The sequence below is a fragment of the Tamandua tetradactyla genome, chromosome 7, assembly GCF_023851605.1.
Source record: "Tamandua tetradactyla isolate mTamTet1 chromosome 7, mTamTet1.pri, whole genome shotgun sequence".
Taxonomy (NCBI): Eukaryota; Metazoa; Chordata; class Mammalia; order Pilosa; family Myrmecophagidae; genus Tamandua; species Tamandua tetradactyla.
The window spans coordinates 85,231,001-85,247,149 of record NC_135333.1 but is presented as its reverse complement, the minus strand read 5'-3'; the positions used below and the strand labels follow the sequence as shown (position 1 = coordinate 85,247,149).

At 36.6% G+C, this 16,149-nt stretch overlaps 1 protein-coding gene across 11 annotated transcripts in view; it reads left to right on the top strand.

Annotated features, from left to right (window-relative positions):
* Positions 1–16,149, top strand: part of C2CD5 (C2 calcium dependent domain containing 5) — a 204,495-nt gene that overhangs the window by 95,215 nt on the left and 93,131 nt on the right. For all 11 annotated transcript variants that reach the window (XM_077170284.1, XM_077170273.1, XM_077170272.1 and 8 more), the window contains exon 3: positions 4,126–4,212. In XM_077170284.1, coding sequence (XP_077026399.1) covers positions 4,126–4,212 — 87 coding nt within the window. The remainder of the gene's footprint in view (positions 1–4,125; positions 4,213–16,149) is intronic.

The window sequence follows — 16,149 nt, the reverse complement described above, 5'->3', positions numbered from 1 at the left end:
TTCTACTGTATAAGATATGAGGATTTTTGGGAGCCAGAGAAGGCCAAGTAATATATTTTTTTTAACTTTTTTTTATTAATTAAAAAAAAAATTAACAAGCAAAACATTTAAATATCATTCCATTCTACATATACAATCAGTAATTCTTAATATCATCACATAGTTGCATATTCATCATTTCTTAGTACATTTGCATCGATTTAGAGAAAGAAATAAAAAGACAACAGAAAAAGAAATAAAATGATAATAGAGAAAAAAAAAACTCTACGTACCATACCCCTTACACCTTGCTTTCATTTACCACTTTTCAAACTGAATTTATTTTAACATTTGTTCCCTCTATTATTTATTTTTATTCCATATGTTCTATTCTTCTGTTGATATAGTAGCTAAAAGGAGCATCAGACATAAGGTTTTCACATTCACAGGGTCTCATTGTGAAAGCTATATCATTGTTCAATCATCATCAAGAAACATGGCTACTGGAACACAGCTCTACATTTTCAGGCAGTTCCCTCCAGCCTCTCCACTACATCTTGCCAAGTAATATTTAAAGATTATTCTTGCAGGAATCTACAGGACGCATAACAGGTCCTGTTCAAGGGAAACATGAATGGAAATATATCCGAATATTAATATGCATTTATAAGCTGTTTGGCTAAACAAAATTGTCATTTTGTGTTTATCTAGGAGCCTTTGAACGAAAAGGGAGAGAAAAGGATATTAATACTTAATGAATATTTTCTGTGTACCGTTCTGTGTACTATTCTGTGTACCATTTTGCTGTCTCTGCATGTATTATCTCCTGATGTTCACAGCAACCCCCGCTTTTCATAGGAGGAAACAGCCTTAAGTAGTAGGTTAAATAGCTTTCTTATGTTAATTTAGGTAATGAATAGAGAAAGAAAACCCTCTGCTTATTCAGGGTATCTCAATTATAATTCCAGAATTTTCTTTAAGAAATTTGTAAATCCATACTGTTGGGTTCAGTATTTATTTAGTTGCTGAGTAATAAAATCCTCTTTGAATTAAATAAGACTAAATAAACTGGTTCTTCTTTAATAGAAGGGAAATACCTCAATTTTGGCAAAATACACACTCTAGCCTTTTTTCCTTTTGTAAAATTTTGTTTTTATTGTTTGTTTAATGTAGTTTGGGAATATGAGTTCTTTACTATATCTAGAAAGGACAGTTCCCCACACTCACTCTTGAAAAGCATAGTATAGCACAACTACTATAGTAAGACAAAAAATGAAGAGGGCTCCGAGCTCATATCTTAAAAATGATGTGCTATTTTTGACAGTTGAGCTAAAACCCGTAAGTGTATTTGATTTTTGAATAGTTTTATAAATCCTAGCAACATTTTACTTCAAATAAAGCAATTTTTAGATAAATTTAACAGTAAATATTTCTTTAATGTTTTGAACACCAAAATATAACATAATGAAATTTAAATTAGTAACTAAGGAGTAAGTAGTCTCTCTTCTCTTCCCTCAAACAATACTCATTCAGTTTTGTTTCTTTAACTTCTGTGATTTAAAATTTGAGAAGGTACTCGAGTAATACATGAATCCTTCCCATAATAAAAGATTTTAACTGAGAAGTAAAACTTAAAAGCCTCTTACTTATACTTACTGTACAATACTACATTCCCTACTCCTTATTGTCCCTTCTTCAAAGATCATTGCTGTCAATTCTTTGGCTGTTGTGTTCATCTCCCCCCATTTAAAAAAAACAACTTTTACTTACAGCACATTTTAAAAAACAAATGTAATTTGTAAATACTGTTACTTGTTTTTTTTCAATTATTGTGCCTTTGACATTTTCTGACATATGTATCTATCTACTCCATTCTTTAGTATACATAGATGTGATTTATTTAACCATTTTCCTGTTGAATGAATATTTAGGTTATTTTTTAAAATTTCTTTTAGAAGTCATGGTGGTAGAATAGGAGTGGGGCTCATGTGAACATACTTCTCTAGGATATACTACTGTTAGAGGATCTAAAATGCTTTAATTTAAATAAAAATAAGGTTATTGTCATTTGAATTTTATTTGAGTTTTTGTTGTTTTTGAATTTTAAAATAGTGCATTTAAAAAGTAACTAATATATGCACATTGTTCAGAATTCAAAAAGTACAAAAGAAGTCAGGCTCCCTCTCATCTCTTTTTCTTAAGCAAACTGTTCTGCTTTTTTCTAGTGGCCACAGTTACTTTGTATCCTAGAAATAATCTGAGGCTGTATAAGCAGAAAGGATAACATTTTGTACCCCCACTCCCAAAGAATGCCATAGACACTGTTCTGTACTAGAAAGGTACATCTTCATGTTCTGTGTCAATGTGTAGGAAATAGTTTCATTCTCCTGTTTAGCCCTGTATCATATGGCTTTATTGTACTTAATTTAACCAGTTCCAAATTGATAAATATTTAGGTTGTTTCCGATCTTTTGCCACTATAATGCACTTATATATGTCATTGTATGTCTTTTTGAATGATAAATTCCAAGAAATAGAATCGCTGACTTAAAGGATATAAGCAGTTAAAATTTTGATAATATGTTATCAAACTGTTCTCTGTAGAGATTATTCTAATTTGCACTCCCCCAACAAAGTAGGAGGGTGACTTGACAACAGTGTGTTTTCAAACCTTTTGATCTTTACTAACCTGATCAGTAAAAATGTAGTTATATCTCTTACTGTCAGTGAGGTTGATCTTTTCTTTGTCTAAATGACATCTGTATTTCCATTTTTTTAAATTGTCTGCTTCTGTCCTTTGCCCATTTTTCTACTGTGCTTTAAAATGTTGCTTTGTAAAAACTCTTTAGAAATTGGGAAAATTAGCTCTTTGTGTCATTTTTTGGCAAATACTCTCTCAGTTTGTTATATATTTTCTGACTTTATTATAGACTCAACCAGTCAATACATTATATTTTTACATAATTTTTCATGATTTCTAACTTTGAATCAAACTGCTTAGGTATCAGTAATTGTTATCATACTTGATAAATTCAAATTGAATGATAAAATAAGTACGAAAATATACAGAAGAGAAAAAACAATTACGTTTTAGAAACTCCACTTTTAGAAAGAACCCTGGATTGACTAAACAAAATGTGAGTAAGTATACTAATGCCAAAAGTAGGATTGTAGATCGAACAGGAAGTGAGATTTCATAGATTAGCTAACTAAGGCAGATTACTGTGTACAAAACAATGTGTGGGTCTTAGTGATAAAGAGGATAACTTGTAGTGAATTTTGAGTTTAGGAGAGGTACTTGATGGTGTGAAGTAATATAATTGATAGAAGAATTTGAAGAGATCAAATTTAGGAAAGGTAAGGAAAGCTATGAATTAGTTGCCTAGCTATTTTGTGCTTAAGCTTCCTATACATTTCCTTATACTTGTCATAGTATAGTGTAAGATTTCATACTCTCCATTCTTTGTCTGAAGTACCAAAGATTTAGCCTGCTTACTCCCTTCTTCATTTTCTTATTTACTTATTTTTGGATCTTCATGTTTTAGTGCCTGACAAAATTAGTTATGAAATAAGATAGTCTCCGCATCCAGCTCCTTTCATTGTCCCTGAAGATAGCCTAAAAACCTTAAAGGATAAAGTTTATTGCTGGTCACCATTGTGTGCACAGATAAGGGATTTTAAAAAATAACAGTATAGGTAAGGTTGAAAATACAAAGAAATATGACTAAATTCTTATATATTAATGGACCGTAGCTCTGGATTTCCTTGCTGATGTGGTAAGAGGAATGTCAGGTGACCTTTTTACCTTCTGATTTTAGTTTTGCTGCCCTGCCCCAGACTCCCATCTTTCCTCTGAGTCCCTGTTTAGTGAAGGCCATGCTGATTACTCCATGCTGGCATAATAATCTATATTTTTAACTTCCCGTAGGGAAGTCAAAGTAGAACAGTGGATAATCCCTTGTTCCAAGTATATCCTATAAGCTTACTGGGATCCATCTGTGATTCCTTTCCTTATGTGTCCGGGGATAGTATCTTTTTCACCCCTCCATGATTAATCCTTCTCCCTGTTGCTTGGCTGACATGAAAATTTAGTTTTATTCATATTTTTGATATTTATATTTGAATTATTTCTTACTTGTTTTTTAGGTAAAATTTGGTAATACCACCTTTAAAACAGACGTGTATCACAAATCACTCAATCCCCAGTGGAACTCTGAATGGTTTAAATTTGAGGTAAGTTTTTAAATGCCAGCATTTTTTGAGTATTATGGGTGACTTTTTTTCCAGGAGTGATATGACTACTTGTTATTTCAGAGATGGTAGTTTTCCTACCCCACAGACATTTCCTTTTCTGCTTAATTTAGGATATTGAGTTTTAAAAAAATGACATTGCAGTTCAAATATAGTATGTGAATATGATATAGATGCAAAAATAGACCATCTCAAATATATCATTTAGTAGTTTCTCTGGATTTTATCATATACCAAAAATCACAAAAGAACAAGGTACAGATTTTTTTTTTAGATGTTTCCAATACGTATTTTTGAAAAAGGCCCAATACTGTCTATATATATATTGTATCATTTAAAAACTATATTAGTAAGGTAAAAATATGGAATATATGAGTCAGAGAAAGCAACAGAGTGAACTTACTGTTTTCATGAATTCACTTCAAATTAGAATTACAAAGTGAATCATCATTGCTCTAACAAAACATTCCAATGCTTGTGGCTTTTTCTTTTGTCTAACATAGAAATGGTTAAAAAACAAATGGTTTTGGTCAATTGCATTGTTATTGAAATGGAAGGAAGAGTCAGCTTTATGTGTTAGAGTAGTTTTCATGATACTAGGAAATTAATATCTTAAGTAAATGGAAATTTCATTTAGTTGACACAATACTTGTAATTTTTAATGCTCCAATGTACCTAAACAGTTTTTAAAAATTAATGTATCTGTACATTTTTTTTTTCCCTTTTTTTCATGGGCAGGCACCAGGAATCAAACCCGGGTCCTCCGGCATGGCAGGCGAGAATTCTGCCTGCTGAGCCATTGTGACCTGCCCGTATCTGTACAATTTTGAAATAAGGCTTTTTAAATAATATTAATGACTTTTAGGAACTTAAAGTTACCAGCCATATCCCTTAAAATTTAGTAAGTTACTATTTTGACTAGCACTTCTAAATGATATTATATGTTTATGGTATGAAAACATGTGCTTAAACTTTGTGTTTATCATTAACAACAGTAAAGTAAATCTCATTTATCAGTTACCAATATAGTAGTGTCATGAACTCCCAAAACAATGGCTTAAACACAATATGTGTTTAGTTTTCTCTCAAATAAAAGCGGTGTTTAGCCAGGCAGTGTGTAGAATAGTATGAAATCATTTGGGACCCAAGACCATTCTGTCTCTTCTCAATCATCCATAGCCCATTGCTTCTATACTCAATGTCACTTTAGGCTCTAAGCTACTAGCTGAAGTTCTACTGATTAGTGTTCTAGGCAGGAAGAAGGAGCTGGGGTAAGAGGAGTTGGAGGGGAAGTGAATTAAAATTGTATGTATTTTAGCTAAGCAAGCTCTCTTTAAGAAGTGTTTCCCTAGCTTACCTAGTTTTGTGCATTAACTTATGCCTTTTATTTCCATTTGCTGGAAGAGAGGCTAGGAATTGTAATCTTTTATTTGGGCATATTGCTGTCCGGTTAAAAATTTTAAACACTTAAAAAATGTCTGAGATCGTCATTTTTGGTATTTGATATTTCTTAATTTGAAATGGCTTCAATGCAACTATTAGATATCATCAGTTACTTTGTTATAATCAATTCCTAAATTTATATAGATTATTCACATGATTACTTATCTGTCTCTTTCTGGAAATATATGTATTTCCAGTTCACTTAGTTAGCATAGAGCTCTATGATGTCAGGAAAAGATTTGTTAGTGTAGCATGAGAAAAATGGTAGAACTTAGAGGTGAACAAATAAGTGATTGAATAAGTATATGCCAAGAGTGTTATTAATGGATTTAGAAATTAGAGGAATGGAATGGCTTGATTTATGAGTCCTTTTTGTTAAATGTATAGACAACGTGGTAGTGGTAGAGAGAATGTTGTTGGATAACAGGCAATTCAAAATGGATTGGAATTCAAAATTATTATTTTAATCTTTCATTGTGAAAACTTTCAAACGTGCATAAAGATAGTTTGGTTTAATGAACTTCTGACTACCCATCACCCACCTTTAAATTCTAAATTCTGCTGTTTTTGTTTCACCTGCTAACCCTTTCCCATGATTTTTTTTCTTTCAGTAGCATTTTTTTTTTTTTCTGATCAAGTCTTGTTTATTGAGGGCGAATCCAGGGTATTTATGCAGTAAGGAAGGGGAGGTGACTTGTATCGGACGTCAGCAGAGGTTGGGCATTACCCTGCAGTTAAGCAACCAATCAGCAGGGACTAAGCTGGGAAAGGCTGATCAGCCAAGGCTGGTCAGCTAATTTCGGGGAAAGGCAGAGCAGAAATGAGGAAATAGAAACTTAACTTGAGATAGAAACTTAACTTTAGTTAGTACCTAAGATGGCATCAGACCACAAGATAGCTGGCATACTGCCGGTGCCATAAGCAGTTTCCCACATTTAGTGCTTGCATGTCCTATCATTTTCTGTCATTTTATTTTCAGTCTTTCTGTATCCTTATTTAAAAGGTGTCTTGTAAATAGGATATAGTGGGGTTTTTTGTTTTTTATCCTGTCTGATAATCTTTGCCTTTTTTTTTATTGAGAAACCCAAACAACATACAAACATGCACATTCTTAACCTACAAACACTCCATACATGGTACACAGTCAGTGGCTCACAATATCATCGCATAGTTGTGTATTCATCACCATGATCATTTCTTAGAACATTTGCATCACTCCAGAAAAAGAAATACAAAGAAAAACCTCATACATACCATTCCCCTTACCCCTCCCTCTCATGGACCACTAGTATTTCCATCTACCCAATATATTATAATCTTTGTTCCTCCTTTTATTTTTTATTTTTAATCCCTATATTTTACTCATCTGTCCATACCATAGATAAAAGGAGCATCAGACACAAGGTTTTCCTTTTTTTTTCATTGTGAAAGCTATATCATTATTCGGTCATCATCAAGAAACACGGCTATTGGAACACAGCTCTACATTTTCAGGCAGTTCCCTCCAGCCTCTCCATTAAATCTTCAATAACAAGGTGATATCTACTTAATGTATAAGAATAACCTCCAGGATAACCTCTTGACTCTGTTTGGAATCTCTCAGCCATTGACACTTTATTTTGTCTCATTTCTCTCTTCCCCTTTCGGTCGAGAAGGTTTTCTCAGTCCCCTGATGCTGAATCTCAGCTCATTCCAGGATTTCTGTCCCACGTTGCCAGGAAGGTACACACACCTGGGAGTCACATCCCACGTAGAGAGGGGGAGGGCAGTGAGTTTGCTTGTCATGTTGGCTGAGAGAGAGATGCCACATTTGAGCAACAAAAGAGGTTCTCTTGGGGGTGACTCTTAGGCCTAATTTTAAGTAGGCTTGACCTATTCTTTGTGGGGTTAAGTTTCAAAACTTTGAAATTCCAGAATCTAGTAGAACTCTCTACAGCATCCAGGGAGAGTGGGAGGACAAGACTGGTAAATTGAGGCAAATAATGAGGAAGAACAAAGGAATGTTAATAATGCAGGGTGTTGAAAATAGATGGTAATTAATATTTTAAAACTTTTATGTATAAGACTAAAGCAAAAAATGTTTATTTGGTACAAAATTTATATTTTGATAAATCCAACATAGTTACATTACACTTAGGTATTATTGTGCTGTCCATTTTTGAGTTTTTGTATCTAGTCCTGTTGCACAGTCTGTATCCCTTCAGCTCTAATTACCCATTATCTTCCCCTGTTTCTAACTCCTGCTGGTCTCTGTTACCAATGATATATTCCAAGCTGATTCTCGAATGTCGGTTCACATCAGTGGGACCATACAGTATTTGTCCTTTAGTTTTTGGCTAGACTCAGTCAGCATAATGTTCTCTAGGTCCATCCATGTTATTACATGCTTCATAAGTTTAGTCTGTTTTAAAGCTGCATAATATTCCATCGTAGGTATACCCCACAATTTGTTTAGCCACTCGTCTGTTGATGGACATTTTGGCTGTTTCCATCTCTTTGCAATTGTAGATAATGCTGCTATAAACACTGGTGTGCAAATGTCCGTCTGTGTCTTTGCCCTTAAGTCCTTTGAGTAGATAACTAGCAGTGGTATTGCTGGGTCGTAATCCATTCTGCCAGTCTATGTCTTTTATTTATTTATTTATTTTTCTATTTTTTTATTAATTAAAAAAAATTAGCTAACACAACATTTAGAAATCATTCCATTCTACATATGCAATCAGTAATTCTTAATATCATCACATAGATGTATGATCATCATTTCTTAGTACATATGCATCGATTTAGAAAAAGAAATAGCAAGACAACAGAAAAAGAAATAAAATGATAATATAGAGAAAAAATAAAAATAAAAATACAAAAATATATAAGAAAAAAAAACTATAGCTCAGATGCAGCTTCATTCAGTGTTTTAACATAATTACATTACAATTAGGTAGTATTGTGCTGTCCATTTTTTTTTCTTTTTTTTAGAAATCATACCATTCTACATATGCAATCAGTAATTCTTAACATCATCACATAGATGCATGATCATCGTTTCTTAGTACATTTGCATCGGTTTAGAAGAACTAGCAATACAACCGAAAAAGATATAGAATGTTAATATAGAGAAAAAAAATAAAAGTAATAATAGTAAGAACAAAACAAAACAAAACAAAAACCTATAGCTCGGATGCAGCTTCATTCAGTGCTTTAACATGATTACTTTACAAGTAGGTATTATTGTGCTGTCCATTTTTGAGTTTTTATATCTAGTCCTATTGCACAGTCTGTATCCCATCAGCTCCAATTACCCATTATCTTACCCTGTTTCTAACTCCTGCTGAACTCTGTTACCAATGACATATTCCAAGTTTATTCTCGAGTGTCGATTCACATCATTGGGACCATACAGTATTTGTCTTTTAGTTTTTGGCTAGACTCACTCAGCATAATGTTCTCTAGGTCCATCCATGTTATTACATGCTTCATAAGTTTATCCTGCCTTAAAGCTGCATAATATTCCATCGTATGTATATACCACAGTTTGTTTAGCCACTCGTCTGTTGATGGACATTTTGGCTATTTCCATCTCTTTGCAATTGTAAATAACGCTGCTATAAACATTGGTGTGCAAATGTCCGTTTGAGTTTTTGCCCTTAATTCCTTTGAGTAGATTCCCAGCAATGGTATTGCTGGGTCGTATGGCAATTCATATTCAGCTTTTTGAGGAACCGCCAAACTGCCTTCCACAGTGGTTGCACCATTTGACATTCCCACCAACAGTGGATAAGTGTGCCTCTTTCACCGCATCCTCTCCAGCACTTGTCATTTTCTGTTTTGTTGATAATGGCCATTCTGGTGGGTGTGAGATGATATCTCATTGTGGTTTTGATTTGCATTTCTCTAATGGCCAGGGACATTGAGCATCTCTTCATGTGCCTTTTTCCGGGTTTTCGACGTATAGTATCATATCGTCTGCAAACAGTGATAGTTTTACTTCTTCCTTTCCAATTTTGATGCCTTGTATTTCTTTTTCTTGTCTAATTGCTCTGGCTAGAACCTCCAACACAATGTTGAATAATAGTGGTGATAGTGGACATCCTTGTCTTTTTCCTGATCTTAGGGGGAAAGTTTTCAATTTTTCCCCATTGAGGATGATATTAGCTGTGGGTTTTTCATATATTCTCTCTATCATTTTAAGGAAGTTCCCTTGTATTCCTATCCTTTGAAGTGTTTTCAACAGGAAAGGATGTTGAATCTTGTCGAATGCCTTCTCTGCATCAATTGAGATGATCATGTGATTTTTCTGCTTTGATTTGTTGATATGGTGTATTACATTAATTGATTTTCTTATGTTGAACCATCCTTGCATACCTGGGATGAATCCTACTTGGTCATGATGTATAATTCTTTTAATGTGTTGTTGGATATGATTTGCTAGAATTTTATTGAGGATTTTTGCATCTATATTCATTAGAGAGATTGGCCTGTAGTTTTCTTTTTTTGTAATATCTTTGCCTGGTTTTGGTATGAGGGTGATGTTGGCTTCATAGAATGAATTAGGTAGTTTTCCCTCCGCTTCGATTTTTTTGAAGAGTTTGAGGAGAGTTGGTACTAATTCTTTCTGGAATGTTTGCTAGAATTCACATGTGAAGCCGTCCGGTCCTGGACTTTTCTTTTCAGGAAGCTTTTGAATGACTGATTCAGTTTCTTTATTTGTGATTGGTTTGTTGAGGTCATCTATATCTTCTTGAGTCAAAGTTGGTTGTTCATGTCTTTCCAGGAACCCGTCCATTTCCTCTAAATTGTTGTATTTATTAGTGTAAAGTTGTTCATAGTATCCTGTTATTACCTCCTTTATCTGTGAGGTCAGTAGTTATGTCTCCTCTTCCATTTCTGATCTTATTTATTTGCATCCTCTCTCTTCTTCTTCTTGTCAATCTTGCTAAGGGCCCATCAATCTTATTGATTTTCTCATAGAACCAACTTCTGGCCTTATTGATTTTCTCTATTGTTTTCATGTTTTCAATTTCATTTATTTCTGCTCTAATCTTTGTTATTTCTTTCTTTTTGCTTGCTTTGGGATTAGTTTGCTGTTTTTTCTCCAGTTCTTCCAAGTGGACAGTTAATTCCTGCATTTTTGCCTTTTCTTCTTTTCTGATACAGGCATTTAGGGCAATAAATTTCCCTCTTAACACTGCCTTTGCTGCGTCCCATAAGTTTTGATATGTTGTGTTTTCATTTTCATTCGCCTCGAGGTATTTGCTAATTTCTCTAGCAATTTCTTCTTTGACCCACTCGTTGTTTAGGAGTGTGTTGTTGAGCCTCCACGTATTTGTGAATTTTCTGGCACTCCACCTATTATTGATTTCCAACTTCATTCCTTTATGATCCAAGAAAGTGTTGTGTATGATTTCAATCTTTTTAAATTTGTTAAGACTTGCTTTGTGACCCAGCATATGGTCTATCTTTGAGAATGATGCATGAGCACTTGAGAAAAAGGTGTATCCTGCTGTTGTGGAATGTAATGTCCTATAAATGTCTGTTAAGTCTAGCTCATTTATAATAATATTCAGATTCTCTATTTCTTATTGATCCTCTGTCTAGATGTTCTGTCCATTGATGAGAGTGGTGAATTGAAGTCTCCAACTATTATGGTATATGAGTCTATTTCCCTTTTCAGTGTTTGCAGTGTATTCCTCACGTATTTTGGGGCATTCTGGTTCGGTGCGTAAATATTTATGATTGTTATGTCTTCTTGTTTAATTGTTCCTTTTATTAGTATATAGTACCTTCTTTGTCTCTTTTAACTGTTTTACATTTGAAGTCTAATTTGTTGGATATTAGTATAGCCACTCCTGCTGTTTTCTGGTTGTTATTTGCATGAAATATCTTTTCCCAACCTTTCACTTTCAACCTATGTTTATCTTTGGGTCTAAGATGTGTTTCCTTTAGACAGCATATAGAAGGATCCTGTTTTTTAATCCATTCTGCCAGTCTATGTCTTTTGATTGGGGAATTCAGTCCATTGACATTTAGTGTTATTACTGTTTGGATAATATTTTCCTCTACCATTTTGCCTTTTGTATTATATATATCATATCTGATTTTCCTTCTTTCTACACTCTTCTCCATACCTCTCTCTTCTGTCTTTTTGTATCTGACTCTAGTGCTCCCTTTAGTATTTCTTGCAGAGCTGGTCTCTTGGTCACAAATTCTCTCAGTGACTTTTTGTCTGAGAATGTTTTAATTTCTCCCTCATTTTTGAAGGATAATTTTGCTGGATATAGGAGTCTTGGTTGGCAGTTTTTCTCTTTTAGTAATTTAAATATATCATCCCACTGTCTTCTAGCTTCCATGGTTTCTGCTGAGAAATCTACACATAGTCTTATTGGGTTTCCCTTGTATGTGATGGATTGTTTTTTTCTTGCTGCTTTCAAGATCCTCTCTTTCTCTTTGACCTCTGACAGTCTAACTAGTAAGTGTCTTGGAGAACTCCTATTTGGGTCTAATCTCTTTGGGGTGCGCTGTACTTCTTGGATCTGTACTTTTAGGTCTTTCATAAGAGTTGGGAAATTTTCAGTGGTAATTTCTTCCATTAGTTTTTCTCCTCCTTTTCCTTTCTGTTCTCCTCCTGGGACACCCACAACACGTATATTTGTGCGGTTCATATTGTCCTTGAGTTCCCTGATACCCTGTTCAAATTTTTCCATTCTTTTCCCTATAGTTTCTGTTTCTTTTTGGAATTCAGATGTTCCATCCTCCAAATCACTAATTCTATCCTCTTTCTCTTTAAATCTATCATTGTAGGTATCCATTGTTTTTTCCATCTTTTCTACTTTATCCTTCACTTCCTTAAGTTCTGTGATTTGTTTTTTCAGTTTTTCTGTTTCTTCTTTATGTTCAGCCCATGTCCTCTTCATGTCCTCCCTCAATTTATCGATTTCATTTTTGAAGAGGTTTTCCATTTCTGTTCGTATATTCAGCATTAGTTGTCTCAGCTCTTGTATCTCATTTGAACTATTGGTTTGTTCCTTTGATTGGGCCATATTCTCAATCTTCTGAGCGTGAACCATTATCTTCTGCTGCTGGCGTCTGGGCATTTAGTCAGATTTCCTTGGGTGTCGGACCCAACAAGGTTGTAAGATTTTTCTGTGAAATCTCTGGGTTCTGTTTTTCTTATCCTGCCCAGTAGGTGGCGCTCGTGGCACACGTTTGTCTTACGTGTTTGGAATGGATCCCCCCCGGTCACCGATCTCCGCAGCCTGGGGATTTCCGATCCAATTCTCTCCGTTGGTTCATGGGCCGCGCATGGTGGGGGCGTCAGTCACCGCGGCTTGAGGGGACCCTGTGGCTGGTCGCCGGCCACAGCGGGCCCGGGGAATTCGCCACCGGACCAGGAAGTCGCCCGCGGGGGAGGGGCGTCGGTCACCGGCCGCCTTGGCCTGGGGAATTCCCCACCGGACCAGGAAGCTGCCTGTGGGGGTGGCCACCGCGGCTTGGACAGCCCTCTGATCCGAGACTCGTAGCCGCGGACTCGAAGCCGAGACTCGAAGCCGCCCGCAAAAGAGGGGCGCCGGCCGCCTCGGCTTGGGAAACTTGCCTCTCCGAGACTCTCAGCCAGCCCGGGAAGGAGGGAGGGAGTAGCTCCAGCCGCCGCAGCTGCCGCTACTCGGGAAATCGCGCACCACTCGGGATCTCACCGCAGCCGAGTGTCTCAGTCAGACTAGCCAGTCCAGACTGGGGTACGCTGTGTGTCCATTCCCTGCCATAGCCCCGGGAGCTGTTCTGCACTGTTTCAGTTCACCTAGTAGTTGCTTTGGAGGAGGAGGAACTAAGACACACGTACCTTACTGAGCCGCCATCTTGGCCCCCCCCAGTCTATGTTTTTTGATAGGGAAATTCAGTCCATTAACTTTTAGTGTTATTACTGTTTGGATAATATTTTCTTCTACCATTTTGCCTTTTGTATTATATATTTCATATCTGATTTTCCTTCTTTCTACACTTTACTCCATACCTCTCTCTTCTGTCTTTTCATATCTGACTCTAGTGCTCCCTTTAGTATTTCTTGCAGAGCTGGTCTCTTGGTCACAAATTCTCTCAGTGACTTTTTGTCTATAAATGTTTTAATTTCTCCTTCATTTTTGAAGGACAATTTTGCTGGATGTAGAAGTCTTGGTTGGCAGTTTTTCTCTTTTAGTAATTTAAATATATCATCCCACTGTCTTCTAGCTTCCATGGTTTCTGCTGAGAAATCTACACATAGTCTTATTGGGTTTCCCTTGTATGTGATGGATTGTTTTTTTCTTGCTGCTGTCAAGATCCTCTCTTTCTCTTTGACCTCTGACATTCTAACTAGTAAGTGTCTTGGAGAATGCCTATTTGGGTCTATTCTCTTTGGGGTGCGCTGCACTTCTTGGATCTGTAAATTTAGGTCTTTCATAAGAGTTGGGAAATTTTCAGTGATAATTTCTTCCATTAGTTTTTCTCCTCCTTTTCCCTTCTCTTCTCCTTCTGGGACACCCACAACACGTATATTTGTGCGCTTCATATTGTCCTTGAGTTCCCTGATCCCCTGCTCAAGTTTTTCCATTCTTTTCCCTATAGTTTCTGTTTCTTTTTGGAATTCAGATGTTCCATCCTCCAGTTCACTAATTGTAGCTTCTGTCTCTTTAGATCTACCATTGTAGGTATCCATTGTTTTTTCCATTTTTTCTTCTTTGTCCTTCACTCCCATAAGTTCTCTGATTTGTTTTTTCAGATTTTCTATTTCTTCTTTTTGTTCAGCCCATGTCTTCTTCATGTCCTCCCTCAATTTATTGATTTGGTTTTTGAAGAGTTTTTCCAATTCTGTTAGTATATTCAGCATTAGTTGTCTCAGCTCCTGTATCTCATTTGAACTATTGGTTTGTTCCTTTGACTGGGCCATATCTTCAATTTTCCAAGCGCCATCCATTATTTTCTGCTGGTGTCTGGGCATTTGATCAGATTTCCCTGGGTGTGGGACCCGGCTGGTTGAAAGGTTTTTCTGTGAAATCTCTGGGCTCTGTTTTTCTTTTCCTGCCCAGTAGGTAGCGCTCATGGCGCTCGTCTGTCTGTGGGTCCCACCAGTAAAAGATGCTGTGGCTCCTTTAACTTGCCAATCCGAATCTCGCAGTCGGCCCGGGAAACCGCGCGTGGAGGGGGTGTCGCCGGCTGCCGCGGCTTGGGGGAGTGCCGGTCCAAATTGCCCAGCTGGCCCGAGACGCCAAGCGTGGCGGGAAGGCCCCGGTATCCAATGTTCCCAGTCAGACTGGGGAGCCACGTGCGTGGAGGGGACCCCAGTCGCCATCCGCCCCGGCCGGGAAGACGCCCGCCCCTCGGGTATCTCACCGCAGCGGATTCTCCCTGCCCATTCAGCCGTTCCAGAATGGGGTACGCTGTCTTTTTGGTCTCTGTCGTGGCTCCAGGAGCTGTTTTGTATTGTTTCTGTTTCTTTAGTTGCTGTTCTGGAGGAGGAAGTAAGATCCGCGCGTCTTACTAAGCTGCCATCTTCTCCGGAAGTCCTTTCAGTAGCATTTTAAGGCAAATTTAAGGTGTTATGTAATTTCATTCATAAATTAAAAAAAACAAGTTATTGAGAAATCTTCACACACTTACAGGCCATCCGTAGTATATAAACAGTGGCTCACAATATCTTCACATAGATGTGCATTCATCACCATGATCATTTTAGAACATTTGCATCACTCCAGAAAAAGCAATATAAAGAAAAAAAAAAACTCAAACATCCCATACCCTTTTCCTTCCCTCTCATTGACCATTAGTATTTCAATCTACCCAATTTTTTTTTTACCCCTTATTCACCCCTATTAGTTATTTATTTTTTTCCTTATTTTTTTCCTCATCTGTCCATACCCTGAATAAAAGCATCAGATACAAGGTTTTCACAATCACATGGTCACACTATAAAAGCTATATAGTTATATAGTCATCTACAAGAATCAAGACTACTGGAACACAGTTCAACAGTTTCAGATACTTCCTTCTAGCTACTCCAATACACCATAAACTAAAAAGGGATATCTATATATCTATATAATAAATAAGAATAACCTCCAGGATAACCTCCTGACTGTTATGAATGTCTCAGCCACTGAAACTTTATTTTGCCTCATTTCTCTCTTCCCCCTTTTGGTCAAGAAAGCTTTCTCAATTCCATGAACACGGGTCCCACCTCATCTTGGGAGTTCTGTCCCATGTTGCCAGGGAGATTTACACCCCTGGGAGTCATGTCCCACTTTGGGGGTGGGGACAGTGAGTTCACCTGCCAAATTGACTTAGAGAGAGAGGCCACATATGAGCAATAAGAGGTTCTCTGGGGGTGACTCTTAGGCTCACTTCTAAGAAGGCTTAGCAGGAATAAGTTTCATAGGGGTGAACCCCAAGATCCAGGGCTCAGCCAGTTGAATTGGTTGTTGCCACTGTTTGTGAGATTATCAGAATTCT